Below are 18,571 nucleotides of genomic sequence, written 5' to 3'. Positions count from 1 at the left end.
TGCTCACCCCCTCCACCGGCCGGAGGGGGCAAGTGACCTGGCCCGGCGCGCCCCTTCCTGCGGCTCGGCTCCGACCGCCCGCAGGCCAGGAACTCCTCCCAGCGCCCGCGCACTTGACCTCGGGGGGCTGGACAGCGCCAGCCGCCCGCAGCATCCCGCCCTGCGGTCCCCGCGGTCTCGGCGCCGGTGCACAGCGGCCCAGCGGGCGCGATGCTGGCGCCGTGGTTGCTGAGCGTCGGGCCGAAGCTGCTGCTCTGGGGCGGGCTGTGCGCCGTCTCTCTGGCAGGCGCCACCCTCACCCTGAACCTCCTGCAGATGGTGGCGAGCTACGCGCGGAAATGGCGTCAGATGCGTCCCGTCCCGACCATTGGGGACCCCTACCCCTTGGTGGGACACGCGCTGATGATGAAGCCGGACGCAAGAGGTAAGGGCGCCGGCCGCGTCCCCATCCGAGGGCCCGGGCTTCCAGCACGCGCCGCCCGCCGGCCCTAGAGCATGTAGTCTGGACACTGAAGTGCCCGGCCTGCTGACTCCGGGAGAGAGAGAATTTGTCACCCACTCATTAGAAGACGGGTTCCCAATTCTATCCAGGTTCCCTATGACACCTGGCAACATTGCGTTTGCATTTGGTCCAAATGAACTTTTTCTGCCTGTGCAGCACAGATCACAAGCTTTCTAAGCTCTTGTCCTGCTTTTCTGCTGCTGCTTTTTCCACCTCGTAGCTGCGCCTACACCTCAGAACACTGCTGCCTTTGCTTCTGTCTGGGCTTTTAAAGCCTTTAAGGGCAGAAACTTCCCTGTGCCTGCGTGCTAAGTAGCTTCAGAGGTGTTCCACTCTTTGTGGCCCCATGGGCGGTAGCCCTCCAGGCTCCTCTGTCCATGGGATTCTCCAAGCAGGAATACTGGAGTGGGTGGCCATGCCCTTCTCCAGGGGATCTTCCCAACCCAGGAATGGAACCCAGGTCCCTTACATCTCCTGCATTAGCAGGTGGGTTCTTTACCACTGGCACCACCTGGAACAAGATAAATCCCTTAGAACACAGAAGTCTCTGTCTCTCTCTCTCAAAAGGCACTTGAGGTTCTTCCCTATCCAGACATCACAAGACTTGACCACAACTTTGATTCCTTCTTGACTTTCATATTTTAGCCCTTTTAAGGAGGTTATGTAATAACAAAACATATGGCCAGGCCTTCTTGAAAACTCATGCAGGAATTTCAAAATTCTTATTTAAGAGTGAATTTATTTTTATTGAGATCGTCTTTTTGAAGAGAGAGATTTATAGTGTTTTGTTGATGGAAAAGATTGCTTTAAGCTAGAAAAGTCTCAGAAGTATCTGAGATTTGGAGTCCTCCATTAGGGAGGATGAATTATTAACAGATATGAGCACTTTATTTTCAGGGCTTCCCAGGTAGCGCAAGTAGTAAAGAATCTGCCTGCCAATGCAGGAGACCCAAGAAACTGGGGTTCAAAGGGACTGGGGTTCGATCCCTGGGTTGGGAAGATCCCCTGGAGGAGGAAATGGCAACCCAGTCTAGTATGCTTGCCTGGAAAAAAATCCCATGGACGGATGAGCCTAGTGGGCTACAGTCCATGGGGTCGCAAAGAGTCAAACACAACTGATGAACACACATACTTTATTTCATAGGGGTATAAATTGAATTACCCAGAGCTGAAAAGATTTGCTCAATATGACATGCTTTAAAATAAGTCAGGGACCAGAACCCAATTCCCCCTCCAATTAATTGTAAATACTAGTGGTTTTACAGGCTGAAGATTAACTGCAATGCTTGAAGGATTATTTTCCTTTGTTTTCCCAAGCAAAACAATACTGTCATCTTAAACTCACAAGAATACCACGAGGCCTTGTGGGAGAGTGTTTACCAAAATACTGAACGTATTTTAGGGCAGAAGAAATCCAAGTAGACGTTTCACCATCCAAACATCAAAGTGACTAACGTCACAAGTGATCCAACAACACATTTATTTATATCAAAACCACATTTGTAAAGTCATCTTCAAAGTGTTAGTTGCTCAGTCGTGTCCGACTCTTTGTGACCCCATGGACTGTAGCCCACCAGGCTCCTCTGTCGTTGGGATTCTCCAGGCAAGAATACTGGGTAGCCCTTCCCTTCTCCAGGGGATCTTTCCCACCCAGGATTGAACCCAAGTCTCCTGCATTGCAAACAGATTCTTTACCATCTAAGCTATGAGAAAAGTCCCTAATACTTAAAAGCTGAGCTAACTTCCCTTTCTATCCTAAGGCTTTATAAAATTAAACAAAAAAGTTATGTAAAAATATAAGTACATGCTTAAGAAAAAAAGAAACCACTCTAACGTAGAGTTTTAAACAACTTCCCAAAATCAAACAACTTGGTTCCAAAGCTGGAAATTGAGCCAAGGTTTGCCTGATGCCAAAATCCAGTATTTATATGCCAGATTAAAATGGTCCTTTATGAAAGGCAGTACGCTGTCATTCTCTTTACTCAGAAAGTAATTCCAAAGACAACTTGCAGTTTGTTTTAAAATAGGTCTTATTCAGTGGAGATTTCAATTAGAAAAATTCTCAAAAAGAACATGAGACTTCTTAAGCATACTGTTTCTTTAGTGGGGATGGGAAGGTCTATATTTTTACATAACTTTTTTGTTTAATATTATAAACTTGTAGTATCACGGGCTTCCTTGGTGGCGACTCAGATGGTAAAGCGTCTACCTACAATTTGGGAGACCCGGGTTCAATCCCTGGATTGAGAAGATCTCCTGGAGAAGGAAATGGCAACCCACTCCAGTATTCTTGCCTGGAAAATCCCATGGATGGAGGAACCTGGTGGGCTATAGTCCATGGGGTCCCAAAGAGTCGGACACGACTGAGCGACTTCATTTTCACTTTGTAGTAGTACAGAGTAATTTTAAGGATTAAATGTAATGCATGTGGTTTCTAGAACACTGTCCAAACTTGGTTTGAATAAGCTCTTTAAGATTGTCAATCATCCGTTTATCGAGGCCCTGCTTTGTGCTCAGTGCTGAGCTCAACAAAACTGGGGATTTCAGAATATTCTGCAAAATAGTTCCTGTCCTCGGCGTCTCATCTCACATGGAGGCTGTGCCTTACATTTTGTGGCTGTCTTCCCATGAGCCTCTTGAACTCTACTAGACTCTTGCTTTTGCTTCTGTGTCAGTACTTGTCTTCCTCAGCGGCTACCTGCTATTGGACCTGATACCTTCAAACCAGATTCAGACTTCCCTGTCTCCTCTGTCAGATCAGACTGAGGCAGGCAGTGTATCAGCATGAAGCAACCCAAGTGTCCATCCCTGGTTGAATGGATAAAGAAAATGTCACACACACACAGCAATATTACTCAGTCATAAAAAGAAGGAAATACTGCCATTTGTAAAAACATGGATGAAACTTGAGGCCGTGAATGCTAAATGAAATGTCTGACAAAGAAGATAAGTGTGTGATCTCACTTCTCTGTGGAATCTAAAATAACATAAGGAACTTATTACAAAATTCTTGTCTTTTTTTTAAAAAAAGTATTGGAGTAGAGTTGATTCAGAATGTTACATTAGTTTCAGGTATACAACAAAGTGAATCAGTTATACATTTTATATGTGTGTGTGTTTTTATATATATATATCCTTTTTTAGATTCTTTTCTCATATAGGTCATTACAGAGTTTTAAGTAGAGTTTCCTGCGCTCTACAGTAGATCCTTGTTAGACGGAATTCTTGTCTTGATTGATTTTAAGGTTAAATATTTCTCCTAGATTTTTTTCAGCAGATAGTTGATGGCACTGAAGAATACCGACACCTGCCACTGCTGAAACTCTGGCTCGGGCCCGTGCCTCTCGTGATCCTTTATAATGCAGAAACTGTGGAAGTGAGTATGTGGCAAATATGGTCCATATTCCACTGTCTGTTTGATGGTGTGGGAATCTCATTAGATGTGGTCATTCTCCACATTCACCTGCCTCCCCCCATCTCCCTCAGTAAATTCTCTATTCAGTTCCTAGTTGGTGGCAGAAACCAGGAATCATCTTGGGTGTTTTCTTTCAATTCCATTTAGTCCTCGAGACTGAATGACAGTTATATGTTCAAAACTCTTAATTGAATTTCTTTGAGGCACAGGAATAAAAATGAATCACAGAGAAATAACAATTATGAAATCTTGTTTTAAAAAGTAGTTGTGTTCTAGCCAGATGTTCTTGTAATTGATATCGTTTTGATGTCTATATCTCTCTTTTTTTTTTTCTCTTTTTGAGGTAATTTTAAACAGTTCAAAGCACATTGAAAAATCCTATATGTACAAGTTCTTAGAACCGTGGCTTGGACTAGGACTTCTTACAAGGTATGTCAGTGGAAATTTGTAAAGTTGTCTTATAGAAACAGTTTCTTCTCTGGGTAACTTGTTATTTCAGGAACTGACCCAAAGTATTCTTCCAATAACAAGACTGAGCTCTCGAGAATTATGGGAGCAGGCGGAAGGAAGAGTCTAGTTAACAATCGGCCTTTGATTGACAGGAGTCCTAGGTATATGGTAATATCCAGGCACTGTATTTAATAGTGATAATCACTAGTGTTCCAAGAACAATGAGGAGGTATTGATATATGAATGGAGTAAAGCAAAGGATAGTTTGGAGGAGGGAAATCTTGAAAATATAATGAAAAAGCAGTCACATCCCCCCCAGAGAAGTATATCAAGCATAGGGACCTCAATTCTTGATTCAGAAACAGGACTCCAGAAAGACAGGACCCTTGTGGGGACTTTAGATAATTCAAAGATAATAGAGATTAAAGTAAATCATGGAGCAGTGGATCATCTGAGGACCATGGTATTGACAAAAGGGAGAAAAATTCTAATCTTTAGAACCTCAGAACTTAGAAGTATAGGAAAAATTTTAATTGTTTCCATTTTTAATAAATGCCCTTGTAAATATTAGTAATATAGAACAATATCCAAAATATTCACATTCTGTAGCTATACATGAGTCTTTGTCATTCTGATCAAAGCAATCGAGAATCTACAGAATAAGCTATTTCAGGAGAACTTGGTGACTTGACTATATTTATATTTTATCTGTTTCAGATGTTGCTTCTTTTTTCTTTGTAACCATGTATTGTATTTCTAGTACTGGAAACAAATGGCGCTCTAGGAGAAAAATGTTAACACCCACTTTCCATTTTACAATTCTGGAGGATTTCTTAGATGTCATGAATGAACAAGCAAATATATTGGTTACTAAGCTTGAAAAGCATGTTAACCAAGAAGCGTTTAACTGCTTTTTTTACATCACTCTTTGTACCTTAGATATAATCTGTGGTAAGTCTCGCTGATTTATTTTTAAAGTTAGGCTGTAAAGAAAATGGCCCAAATAGAAAATAACAGTTCATGGTGTATGTGGAGGGGGGCCATTTAGAAGGGATTTGGGGTTCATCTGGATAACCTAAATTAGGTTAGCCTGCTGAGAAGCAGTGGCCATTCACAGGACTTCAAACCCAGCAGTTACAGAGCCAATACGACCAGAAGGTCAGAGGGAAGGAAGGGTAGGAGCTGGGAGGAAGAGAAGCAGAAGATTCGAGAGAAAAGGGAAAAGAAGAATTCTGCAATATATCAGAACAGGACATAATGTCTTTTTTTAAAATGTCTGACACTGGAAAATGTACCCAAGATGTGTGCGTGAATTGAATGGTTACTTCTCACTCTATTTTACAGAAACAGCTATGGGAAAGAACCTTGGTGCTCAAAGCAATGATGATTCCGAGTATGTTCGAGCCGTTTATAGGTAAATGAAATCCTTTCAATTATTTCTAAAACTGTTATTGATTAGGGCTTTAAAAATTATTGCTAATCACTTCTGTCTATATTGTATCTTTTTCATCATTTCAAAATGAAACATTATACTAAAAATCAACCTAATCATTAAAGCATGTATTTCAATAGTAGAGGAAGAGTTGTGTAAATTATAGCACATTCAGATTACGCAGTAATTTTAAATGACTATTTTATATACAGAGAGATTATATTATGATGCTAAGTTGAAGAGAAAGATAGACATTTTCATGGAAAAAATGAGAAGATACTACATCAAAATGTTAGCTGTGTTTATTGTTGTATGTGTGCTTCTTTTTCTTAATGTGTTTTATTTTTATTGTGGTTCATTCTCCTTTCCTATATTTTCTACCCTTGAGTATGTATTATTTCTTAATAGAAATAATCAACTTTACTTTTAAAATTGCTCATGATTATTAAGAGGCAGCGCCAGGATCTGATTCAACATATCCTATGTTTAATCCATGGCTCCTTTCACTTAATCTTATTAATTGTTGAGCATCTAACCTGCCATTCACTGCACAAGGTACTGACTAGTTTTATACGGGCACACAAAACAGTAACAGGGGAGACAGGCATTGAAGCAGCTGACTATAACCTTATAAATTATGATAATGACTTGGAAAGAAAAGATCAAGTTGATGCGAGAGGGGACACAGGGATAAATTTTACAGATTGAGTGGCCGTGAAAGGTCCTTTCTGTGGAATTGGCATCTAAGCTGGTCACAAAGGAGGAGGCTGTGTAGGTCTTTCTGCTTTTCACTGGAAATGCTGAGGGTGGGGCTCGTGACAGCTCTGTGACAGATGGGGATTGATGAGCACTTTTCCGTGGAAGAGGGAAGTCATTTGTTTTGTTAGCACTGCAGAGGAGTGAGCAAGTGAATGAGTGGTCATTAAAAAGAGGCAGATTTCATATGATCTTGTGGTGCAAGAGCCATGCGTGGCCTGGGGAGGGCAAGAACTCTCCCTGGAGAAGAAGCAGCAGAGATCAGATGGCCATCTGGTCAGAATGTTTTATAATGGATTCTTCGTTCCTCTCAAGAACGCATTCAATGTTTAAGCTTCCCTGGATAGTCCATGCCTTCATGTTGATGGTAAAGCTTGGAGTTCTCAATAGCCTCTAAGATGAATCATCGCCGTTCCCCAAATCACCCATGCTGAGACGGGGCATCACATCAGGGCTCAAGAAATACACATTCTCAGTACGTCAGCTGATGTGTTTTTATCCTATTTATAGAATGAGTGATTCGATACATCAAAGAATGAAGACGCCCTGGCTCTGGCTTGACCTTATATTCTATATGTTTAAAAATGGACGAGAACACAGAAGGAGCCTAAAGATTGTACATGATTTTACCAACAATGTAAGCCCTCGATTTTTTTTTTTACTTGTGATAAAACATACTCAACATAAAATTTACCATTAAGTGCATTCACGATGTTGTGAACCATCGCCACTCTCCACTTCCAGATCTTTACAAGTCCAAGATTTTTATGTTGTATTACCATAGTCTGGAACCTGTGTCTCATAAAAGGTGAATACTAATGGGAAAAAGTAGACAGCAAGATTGCATCTTAACTCTGTATTAGCATTATGTGTGTGGTTACTGGCAGGAGACGTTGGATGAATGAAGTTTTAGATCAAGGTGGCCACAATGGAAGACAGAGTAATCTCCATTACTGGGTGGTGGGAGAATGACCAACAGTTTGTATCTTTTAACTATAATTAATTATTTCCTCAAATTACATGCATTACTATCAATGCCAATAATTAATGAACTGCAAATTGGATGAATGATACTATTTACTTAATAAACATTGAAAATTGCATACTGAGTGCCAGGCACTAGGGGTTTCCCCAAGGATGAAGAGAAATATGATGTTTTGTCACCAAAGAACTTAGGATCCATTCATTCAGACCACTTAGCAGCAGGTTTGGTCAATTGCTTGATAGGAGGAGAAAGTTGACATACATGACCAAATTAAATTTATGGGCTTTAGTTCTTTTATTCACTCAGAAAAGATCTAATGAACGTCCTTAAATGCCAGGCAGTGCTCTGAAAGTTAAAGTGAAAGTCACTCAGTTATGTCCAACTCTTTGCAACCCCATGGACTATACAGTCCATGGAATTCTCCAGGCCAGAATACTGGAGCGGGTAGCCTTTCCCTTCTCCAGGCGATCTTCCCAACCCAAGGATCAAACCCAGGTCTCCCACATTTCAGGTGGATTCTTTACCAAATGAGCTATCAGGGAAGGGTTGCAATTAACATCAGTGAACAAAGACAGATTTGCTGCCATGGGGATGCTATATTTGAGGTATGCATTATATTATACAGCAAGTATAATATAATGTCAGGGAGGTGAGTGAAATGGAGAAAAATAGAGTTGGGAAGATAGTGCTGGAGACCAGGGTAGCAGTGATCTGGGAAGGTCTTTCTGATGGTGTGCAGAGGGGACAGACCTTAAAGAAGGAGGGAGCCAGCCACACTGGTGTCTGAAGAGAGAGACTTCCAGGCAACAGGAACAGCAAGCACATCAGATGATGTCACCTGTGAACTAGCTGTTTCTTTTCTCCAATCCAACCAGTAATGAGAGCAATCCATAATTAGCCTCTTATATAATGACTGCATTCTCTTCACCACCCAAGCTTTTTCTCATTAGCTCATTCAAATCTCTAGGGCACCATTTAGGGGATTACCAGGTCTATTCCATGTTAGAAGGATGGCACTTGAATATGCTGAATTTGTCTGATGTTAAATTTGTTTTTAAAAGTCTTATCAAATAATGTCCTAAAATGTTAACAGGAAGCTTTATCTATATTTTCCACAATAGTCTAAGTTATTCTTGAGTCAGAATAGGAAAGGTTTAGGAAAAAAAAAAATCCATGAAAGAAACTAGTATATTTTCATGGGAAAATGTATTATGGGGCTATATCAAACTCCACACAAGAGCATATTATTTAAATCATACAGGTCATCACTGAACGGGCCAATGAAATGAAGAGACATGAAGAAGGTACGAGTAACGACAAAGAGAAGGACTTTCCTCCACCCAAAACTAAATGCAGGGCTTTTCTTGATTTGCTTTTAAATGTGACTGATGACCAAGGGAACAAGCTGAGTCATGAAGATATAAGAGAAGAAGTCGACACCTTTATGTTTGAGGTATTTTATCTTGTCACATCATTTTTGGGTATCATTTTAAAAATTCCAAAAAAAAATTTTGAATCTTTAGCATTATTTTTAAAAGTTTATTCGTTTTAAAATAGCCTCATATAACTGAGGATGAGTCACTAAATTACAACTAGAAATTACAAAAGAACCTGATTAAGTTATCAAATCAACTTCCTTCTTAAGAAAAAAGCCTTTAACTTGTGGTGAGTAAAGCAGTTTTCTCAGGATAACCTAAAACCCATCAGACTTTTCCAAGTAGAAAAGCAGCCAGAAATTTTTCAGTTCCCTGTATTGCTTCATGCTTAAAAAAAACAAAAACTCTGAAACCCACAAGTCTGTCTTTTCACTACCTCCTTTTTGAAGTTCTAGCAAATGAACTCCTGCTATGAGCTGCCCAAACTAAAGAAGAGGAGCAAGAGCCCTCTGATAGCGAATTGAACTAGTTTGTGGATTCTAAAGGGATTTCTGGGCTTCACATCATTAAAAGAAAGTTGTGGTTTTTACAGAAGGTAATTCTAGTGTTATTAAATATTACAAAGAATGAATCGTTCAGTGGATGGATAGCCAAATAAAGATGAAGAAATGTTTTAAAAAGCACCATATGGTAATATCCCGGAAGTGGAGGAAGGTGAAGCGCATGGGTGGTTTAGCATGGCTCAGTGCAGGCCGCCCCTGGGTGGGACGAGCCGCCCTGCCTGCAGGCGTCTGGGGGCGCAGTGTAGGAAAGCAGGCTGAGTGTCCCTAGATCTGAGTTCTCCTTCTGGCTCTCTCCTGATTAGCCTTATGAGATGCTTGCCTGTCACCCCAGATCCTTGTCACAGCTTCCCTATGCTCAGCAGGCATCTCTTGTTTGGATCAGGCTTCCGCTTACAAATTCAAGAGCAGTTATTAAGAATTATTTAGCAAGAGCACTTCCTTCTGTGGCTTTGGTAAACAGCTGAGTGAAAGGGGCCAGATCTTGTCTGGAGTTCAGGGTGGCGTCCGTGAAGGTACCGCAGGCCGGAGAAGAGGCCAGGACACCAATATCAGAGACTCCAAAAATACATGTTTTATAAAATTGCAGAATAAGCCTCAAACAATTCAATTTAGAGGCTTCCTTGGTGGCTCCGTGGTAGAGAATCCGCCTGCCAATGCAGGAGACACAGGTTTGATCCCTGGGTTGGAAAGATGCCCTAGGAAAGAAGTGGCAACCCACTCAGTGCTCTTGCCTGGGAAATCCATCGACAGAGGAACTTGATGGGCTACAGTCCATGGGGTCACAAAGAGTCAGACACAACTGAGCGACTAAACAACAGCAACGACAAATTCAACTGAGAAGCTGTTTTAAGAAGCAGGTGCTTTGGAGATTTCCGCCCAGAGAAATAAAAATGACAATTATCACTTGTGTTGCATAGCGAAAATGGAAAAGTAAGAACTTCCACAAAGGAATAATTTTGTCTTTAGTGCCCCCTGAAAGTCTTATTCATAGAGCTATACTATTATTATTGATTTTCCAAATAACTTTTTTTTTCTGAAGAACTCAGGTAAACAATTTTGGGATCTGTTTTTAATCTCTAAAATGTAAATAGTGGTATCAAGTATTTCACGGAGTTTTTCTGAAGAATAAGTTAGTTTCTGCAAAGTACTTAGTATTTTGCCTAAAGCTCAGCCAGGAGGGGATGCATCAACTTCTGGATGTGGAAGATGTTACTCAGAACCACACATAGACTCCTGGCCTCCAAGGTCCACAGGTAAAACCCACCTTACAAAGGCTAGGAGGTGGAGGAGTACAGGTCTGGCAGATTGGCTCATGAAAGTCAGAGATTTCCCCCTTAAAAACAGTCTAGAGCACCTTGTCCCCTTCTCACCACATATGCAACCTTGTGTGGTGTTGAAATGCCTCTCTAAGCATGAATCTCCCCTTTGAAGGGACTGTTTTGTTTCTTATCGAGGTGAAATGCTGCACCCAGTTAATTTATTGTTTGGAGTCACGGTGCAGCTGGCAGATCCAGACAGTTCAAAATGGAGTTCTCTCTTCTAATCTTCACCATACGACTCTGCTATTTTTTCCTTGCATTTGTAGGGCCATGATACGACTGCAGCTGCAATAAACTGGTCCTTGTATCTATTGGGTTGGTATCCAGAAGTCCAGCAGAAAGTGGACAGTGAGCTGGAAGAAGTATTTGGTATGTTCAGTGCCTTCGCTGGTTACCCCATGGGCACCATGGCCACCGAAGCAAGAATTGTTCTCGCTCAGGAAGGGTATGCAGTAGGATCTGTTCTAAAGGTACCACACTGAGCAGGAAGGCTACCATGTGGGGTCCCTTCCAATGCCAGTTTTCTTAGCAAGGCCTGGTTAAGAATGTAGGCATTTGCTACGTGCTTGGCATGTGATGCACAGATAAATGTTAGGATCCTCGGGCATCTCACTGCTTAATAGATGAAGCAGGTGTACATGCAACAGCACTGAGTCATGGGGTCAAGGCAACCTGTTTCATCCCGCCTCGCATCTGGCCACGAATGAGAGAAAAGACGCATTAAGCTGCTAGGATGTACATTTCTATTACACAGCCAGCAATCTACAGGCTGACGCCAGCAGTGATGTCTTCAGATTCCCAGCACCACAAAAGCAAACCCTGTCTCATTACTTGGCCACTCTCCTCTCTTCCCTCAGCCCCTGGAATTCTCTAATTTACAGTCTGTTTCTAATGGGACTTACTACCTGTTCTGGGTACTTCCTGGGCTTCTCAGGTGGCTCAGTGGTAAAGAATCCACCTGCCAATGCAGGAGATGTGGGTTGGATCCCTGGGTCAGGAAGATCCCCAGAGAAGGAAACAGCCACCCCTTGCAGTATTCTTGCCTGGGAAATTCCACAGACAGAGGAGCCTGGTGGGCTACAGTGCATTGGGTCGCACACGAGTCAGACATGACTTAGCAACTAAACAACAGAATACTTCCTATAAATGGAATCCTACAAATATGTGATTGTTGGTGTCTGGTTTCTTTCACTGAATAGATCTCATTTTTTTTTTTTTTTGATTGTGGGTGATATTAGAGATTCTACTTTAGCTGTAGATATTTAACATTCAGTGTTTTGATGTGTATTCTTCATCAATGTCCCATCTCCCAGGCTCAAATAATTATTTCATTGTTATTCTGTGTATTCTGTTAAAACCAGGGAAGTCTGACCGTCCTGTTACCCTAGAAGACCTGAAGAAACTTAAATATCTGGACTGTGTTATTAAGGAGAGCCTTCGCCTTTTCCCGTCTGTTCCTTTCTTTGCCCGTAATCTTAGTGAAGACTGTGAAGTTGGTAAAGATTGTATAATTTGAATAGGAGGGAGAGTGGGTTATTTTTATGGTCTGTCTTGCTCCATCCTCATGGCCTATTGACTACTTCTTGACAGCGGGTTACAAAATCGTGCAAGGCTCTCAAGTAATCATCATGCCCTACGCACTGCATAGAGATCCAAAGTACTTCCCGGATCCTGAGGAATTCAAGCCAGAACGGTTCTTTCCTGAGAATTTGAAAGGACGTCATACATACGCATATGTGCCCTTCTCTGCAGGCCCCCGGAACTGTATAGGTCTGTATCCATCAGAACTGGTTTCACCTTTCAGGTTGGCAGAGCGGTAGTGGTTTTCTTACAAAAATTTCTTGAGATATAGCATCCCATAGGCAACTGTCTTTTAACAAAACTGACTTCCTTTTCCTTCCCCTTTGCTACACATTATTGTTTTAAAATGTGACTGTCATAAAGTTTATTAGTTTTCTTGTGCAGCCATAACAAAGTACCCTACACTGGGTGCTTAAACCACAGGAATTTATTTTCTCCCAATTCTGGAGGCTAAAAGTCCAAGATCAAGGTGACAACAGAATTAATAATAAGCCTCTCCTTAGCTTACTGGATCCATGCTGCTCTTCTCCCTGCATCCCTACATGGCCTCTGTGTGTGTGTTCTAATCTTTCCTTTCCATAAGGATACCAGTCACATTGGATTAGGATTCACCCATCTGACCATTTTAATTACTTCTTTAAACGTCCTGTCTCCAAACACAGTCATATTCTGAGATACTGAGTTTTAAGATTTATGAATCTTAAAAAAAAAAAAAAGCTATGAATTTGGGGCATCAGGGCACAATTTAGCCCATAATATAAAGCATAATTCTTTCCTTGGTAGACGTTGACAATATTGTAGCTTTTAGATGAAAAAAGAATATACTTCATATGGTAGAAAACTTATGTATAATGATTCGTTATATTTAATTTCTGTTTGTTGCTTTTAAGAACTTCATTTTGGAAAACAAAAACACAAAACACCCTAAGGCCAGCTGAAGTGCTTAAACAAAGTGAATGCACATCACCAAGCATTATAAACATGTTCAGCTTCAGAATCTCTAGCATTTTATCATTTATGCAAATACAGGCATTCATATAATAAGACCAGATTTAAATGGGTGAGTCTGAAGCTTATTTGGTGACTCTGTAGTAAATTAAATTAAAGGCTCAATAAGAAAGTAATCTAGAGTAGTGATTCTCAGGCTTGAATGAGCCCAGGATTCGTTTAGGCTTTTGCTAAAATATAAATTCCTGTTCCATCCCAGCCGTTCAGATGTACTGGTGGGAGAAGGAAAGGGCACTCAAGAATCTTCATTTTTAACAAGCATCCCAAGTGATTCTGATTCTCCCAGGGCCCATCACAAAAACAAAATTGTTTGCTTCCTCTGATTAGACTTCTGATTTCTCACATTTAAGGTATATCTATTTAATGATGTTGGTATTTACTTTAATTTGAAGGTCAAAAGTTTGCCATAATGGAAGAAAAGACCATTCTTTCCTGCATCCTGAGGCACTTTTGGGTAGAATCCAACCAAAAAAGAGAAGAACTTGGTCTAGCAGGAGAGCTCATTCTTCGTCCAAGTAACGGCATCTGGATCAAGTTGAAGAGGAGAAACACAGATGAATCCTAACTGTATTACTGGGTTATGCTCTTATCATAAAAAGGTCTTTCTTTAAAGGGAACTTTTCATTTACAGTTTGTAGATCATGGATTCAGTATTCTTAATCCCTCAATTTAATTTTTTTCTTGTCCCACTTAGCTTGGATCAAGTCTACCAAAAGCAAGAGTTTCCATATCTTCATCACCATCATAGCTTTGACTCCTGGTCTTGATCCCAAGATAAATTAACTAATGACCGTACACAAATGAACATATAAAAACTTCTCCACAGAAGGATCCACAGGCCAATTCCATTCCAATCAACAGACCCAAAAGATACAATTTAAATGAAGTTCTAGAATATTTTTAAGATGTTCTTATTGACTCAGGAATAAATATTTGCATGTACACATACATTTGTTCAAAAAGGCTGTGTAATTAAGTACTATGACTTAAGGAGCTTAAATTTCAAGAATTGTATCAGTGGCATCAGTTTTGAGGAGAATAATCCTTATGATAGTTTTCAAAGATTTAATCATGTACAGTGGATCATTTAAAAGTTCACTCACAGGTTCTGTTCCTCTTTCCCTTTGGAGTGTGTACTTATAGCTTTCCTTTCATTTTTTCAGAGCATCACAATTACCTTTCTATATTGTATATTATTGGGAGAGATTCCTCCTGGTAATCTCCTGTCCCTCCCCATGCCTCAGGGAATTGATTGGGAGCTCTAAGGCTTTGGAAGGTCTAAGGACCTTAGAGATTTTCTAGTTATGCAGTGACCTCTCCCTGTCTACAGGTTCTGAATCCATGGATTCAACCAAGGACTGATAGAAATTATTTGAAAAAACAATTCCAGAAAGCCAAACTATTTACAAAGCATTTATGTTGTATTCACAACTATTTATATAGCAGTTACATTGTATTCTGGTGGCTCAGAGGTTAAAGCGTCTTCCTGCAATGCAGGAGACCTGGGTTCGATCCCTGGCTCGGGAAGATCCCCTGGAGAAGGAAATGGCAACCCACTCCAGTATTCTTGCCTGGAGAATCCCATGGACAGAGGAGCCCGGTGGGCTACAGTCCACGGGGTCACAAAGAGTCGGACACGACTGAGCGACTTCACTCACTTCACTACATTGTATTAGGTATTGTAAGTAATCTAGAGATGATTTAAAGTATAGAGTTGGATGTGCAGATCCATGTGCAAATGCTACACTATTTTGTGTAAGGGACTTGAGCATCCATAGATTAGTGTGGGGGGCCTGGGACCAATCCCTCGTGGATACCGAGGGGTACTCCGTCTTAATAGAACAGGCTGAGTTCAGGGGAAAGTAAGTCCCAAAGCCACGCTGCTAGTGGGTGATGATAAAGCTGGCAATGGAGATCTTTAAGTCTCTCCACTCCCAATATGGTGGCACTTCCACAATAGGATCTGGCTCCGTGGCCCGTGTCTAGATATGTTATTAGAATGTAGATGTTCTGCCTCTGATTTTGGCATAGTTCCTCTTCCATTATTAAAGAAAAAGAGAAGCCATTCATCTAGATTAAGTATCCCAATCACATCTCACTTAGTATAGGGTTAGACTTGTAGTAAATTGAATCCTCCAGGACATACCTGTCAAGCTGATAACAGACACCTGTTCCCCAAATTTTAATGCCATAGACAACATCTCTAGTCCCTCACTCAGTGACTTTTAGAAACTTCTTTTAAGAAATAATTTTAATAAAAATTGTTTCTTCAATTTTCCAAGACAATAACTGATAGAAACAACAAGAAGATGCATGATGTATTCTTCAATGGATATCAAAGAAAGAGGTTACAAAACCAAAGCCGCTTGGGAAGCATCACAGGCTGTGGTACTAAGGACAGGGTCAGCAGATCTACCCACTTTCATATCCCCAATGTGGACCACCCAGCCCCTAAGCTGAGCAGAAAAAGTCAAGAACATATATGATATAAAGACAAGATTTCCATCTTATGGTTAACCTTCTTACTTAAAAATTGGGTATGTAGAAATCTTGCTCCCCAATAACCCTGGATAATTAGAATTTTATTTGTGGAAATTGGCCTTATCTCTGAATTTCATGCACTTACATGGAAACCTTTGTGTGTGTTTAAGTGACCCTGCAATATGATGTAAAGTTAAATGTAAAATATTACTACATGTTGTCTTTTGGTCTAAAATCTTCATTTAGCCTCAGAATAATTTGTTTATTTTTTTTTTAACCTGGAAATTCTCTGAAACTGTGTCAGAGTTGTAACTGAGAAATATGTCATCTTTTGGAATATGGAAATGTAGATGCTGATTTTTTTAAATAAAAGGATGATCAAATATCTATATCCCTATTACCTGTCTTCTACTCAAAAGAGGTAACTCAAGAAAAATAAATTACATTTTAAACATGGGTGCTACATTTTATCCTAAGAGTTGACATTAGTTGGAAATATGGATAACTTTAAAGGATAATTTAGTGGATGACTGATTCATAATGTAATAAAAGTATTAGTACTTTTGAGTTGATATCATTAGTGTCATTCACACTTTCTAACAAAATGACCCTTCCGCTGCTATCATAGACTGATTGCAAATTTCCCATACTTTGAAGCATAAACTAGAGGAGAAGCAGAAATCCCAGAACGTTTTGTTCATCTGATAGCAAAAAGTAAAATCCCTCTTAAGGGCTCCCTGGGAGTAAGCAAAAACCACAGCATCACTGGGTCCCAGGGGTTTACAGCCTAGAAACCTCTCCAGGACGGGGCCTATTGAACTGACACTCTACTCTCCGTCACAGACAACCGAGGAATGTCAATTTCTGAACCACCTGACCTGTCTCACAAAGAGATGCTGGTCATAAAAAGGTCAGTTTTTACCCTGGAATGTATTTGGATCAATCAAATGTATTTATTTCCAGCATCTAATGAGATGCTGATAGATACATTTAACTTTGTTTACTCTGCCCAGAGACTCCCTCTTTCTAGGAACAGTACCTTCTTTATTTGTAGAATTATCCTGCGATACCCCCACTTTCTCTTCTCCTTTTGCTTCTTCAAACCACACCCACTGTAAACATGTGGTTCCAGAGCCAGCCATGGAGCGCTCCCCTCCTGCCCAAAGGCTCTCACACTTTGAATCTCTAGGACTTTTATGCTGACAGCAGAAGCAAGCTCTCTTTTTAAAGGGCTCAGAGGTAAGATTAGGCACAGCCAGATAATCCCCATTTGATTAGTTACTAAAACAGTTTAGTAACCTTAATTATTGATACATCTGCAAAATTGCTTTTGTCCTGTAACATAAAGTAATCATGGACAAATGTGGTACCCCATTTTCTTCAATGTCTGGGATGGTAGAAGGAAGCCTTGGGGAACATTTTAGAATTCTGCCTACCATTGCCTCTTTTCATCTTCTTTCTGATTTGCTTCTTCTGAATCCACAAGCAAATCTTTAGTTTTATTATATTATGAGAACATATGTTCCACTATGAGAAAAATTCAGAAGAAACACAGGAGAATATTTAAATAGATTTAAACTGGTACTCGCACCATTTAGGGAAACAACCTCTGAGGGTTTCTGCTGTGATCTGGAGACAGGGCAGTTTTTTCCAGGCATCTTATTTTTCCTGATGAGGCCAGTAGCAAAGGAAATCACCAATTTAGATTCTTTAATATTGCACAAGTCAGAGGATTCCCTTTTGTTGTTTGCTGGTATGTCAGTTGATACCCTGAATTTAAATGGATATTTAAATATGCAGTCTGAATATTTGAAATATGCTACTTCATTACAGCCAGAAAAAAATGTTTTACTGGCAACATTTTCCTACATTCTTAATAAACACAGTTCTGCACTGCAGTAACATGCATTAAATATTTATTTAAGAACTCCCTAAAAATCTAATTTATTAGTCAGAAAGATGTACTGCATCTTTGAAGAACAGTTAGAAAACAAAGGAGATTTAGTGGGCAAGGGATTGTAGTCTTTACATATTTCTAAAAGTACAGGAAAGAGAGTAAATCATTTTGTATAGATTTAATAGGTCAATCTAGAATGATGGATAGAGTGGCAAGGAGATATATTTCAGTATATAGGGAGATTTTTTTCTTTAAAATAAAATTCCCTGAACAAGAATAGGCTCCTAGGAAAACCAGCATGTTTCTGTCCGGTCTGCTGCTGGGGCTGCTAAGTCGCTTCAGTCGTGTCCGACTCTGTGCGACCCCATAGACGGCAGCCCACCAGGCTCCCCCATCCCTGGGATTCTCCAGGCAAGAACACTGGAGTGGGTTGCCATTTGGTCTAGGTGTCCTGAAAAAGAAGTCTACATTCTAGGCTAGGAGTGCTAACTTTATCTGAAAAGAGGCAGATGGTAAATCTTTTCAGCTTTGCAGGCTATACTGTCTCTGTCACAACAACTTAACCCTATAGGGTAAAAGCAACATGGATAATACAGGAGTGGATGAGCATGAGTGTTCCAATAAAACTTCATTTATAAAAACAGGCACTGGACCAGATTTGGCCTGTGAACAAATTGTCAAACCCTGCTACGTTCTATTTCCTGAACTGGATGGGAAGAAGTCCTAAACATTGGTCAATTCCATTCCATCCTACAAACCTCACTGTTACAGGATTCCTTCACAAAGGAAGGCATGGATACCATTTG

The 18,571-nt window shown here is 40.5% G+C and overlaps 1 protein-coding gene across 1 annotated transcript; it reads left to right on the top strand.

Moving 5' to 3' along the window:
* The first annotated feature begins 117 nt into the window (after window positions 1-117).
* LOC102394892 (cytochrome P450 4V2) lies at window positions 118-14,335 on the top strand. The gene is made up of 11 exons (XM_006060282.3): window positions 118-424; window positions 3,766-3,878; window positions 4,261-4,346; window positions 5,128-5,318; window positions 5,712-5,781; window positions 7,066-7,192; window positions 8,802-8,993; window positions 11,065-11,167; window positions 12,160-12,294; window positions 12,389-12,568; window positions 13,780-14,335. Exons 1-11 carry the CDS (start codon window positions 211-213, stop codon window positions 13,950-13,952), a joined length of 1,584 nt encoding a protein of 527 aa, XP_006060344.3. The 5' UTR covers window positions 118-210; the 3' UTR covers window positions 13,953-14,335.
* Window positions 14,336-18,571: the final 4,236 nt, after the last annotated feature.

Source organism: Bubalus bubalis, chromosome 1, assembly GCF_019923935.1.
Source record: "Bubalus bubalis isolate 160015118507 breed Murrah chromosome 1, NDDB_SH_1, whole genome shotgun sequence".
Classification (NCBI taxonomy): Eukaryota; Metazoa; Chordata; class Mammalia; order Artiodactyla; family Bovidae; genus Bubalus; species Bubalus bubalis.
This window is presented reverse-complemented; position numbering and strand designations above follow the sequence as displayed.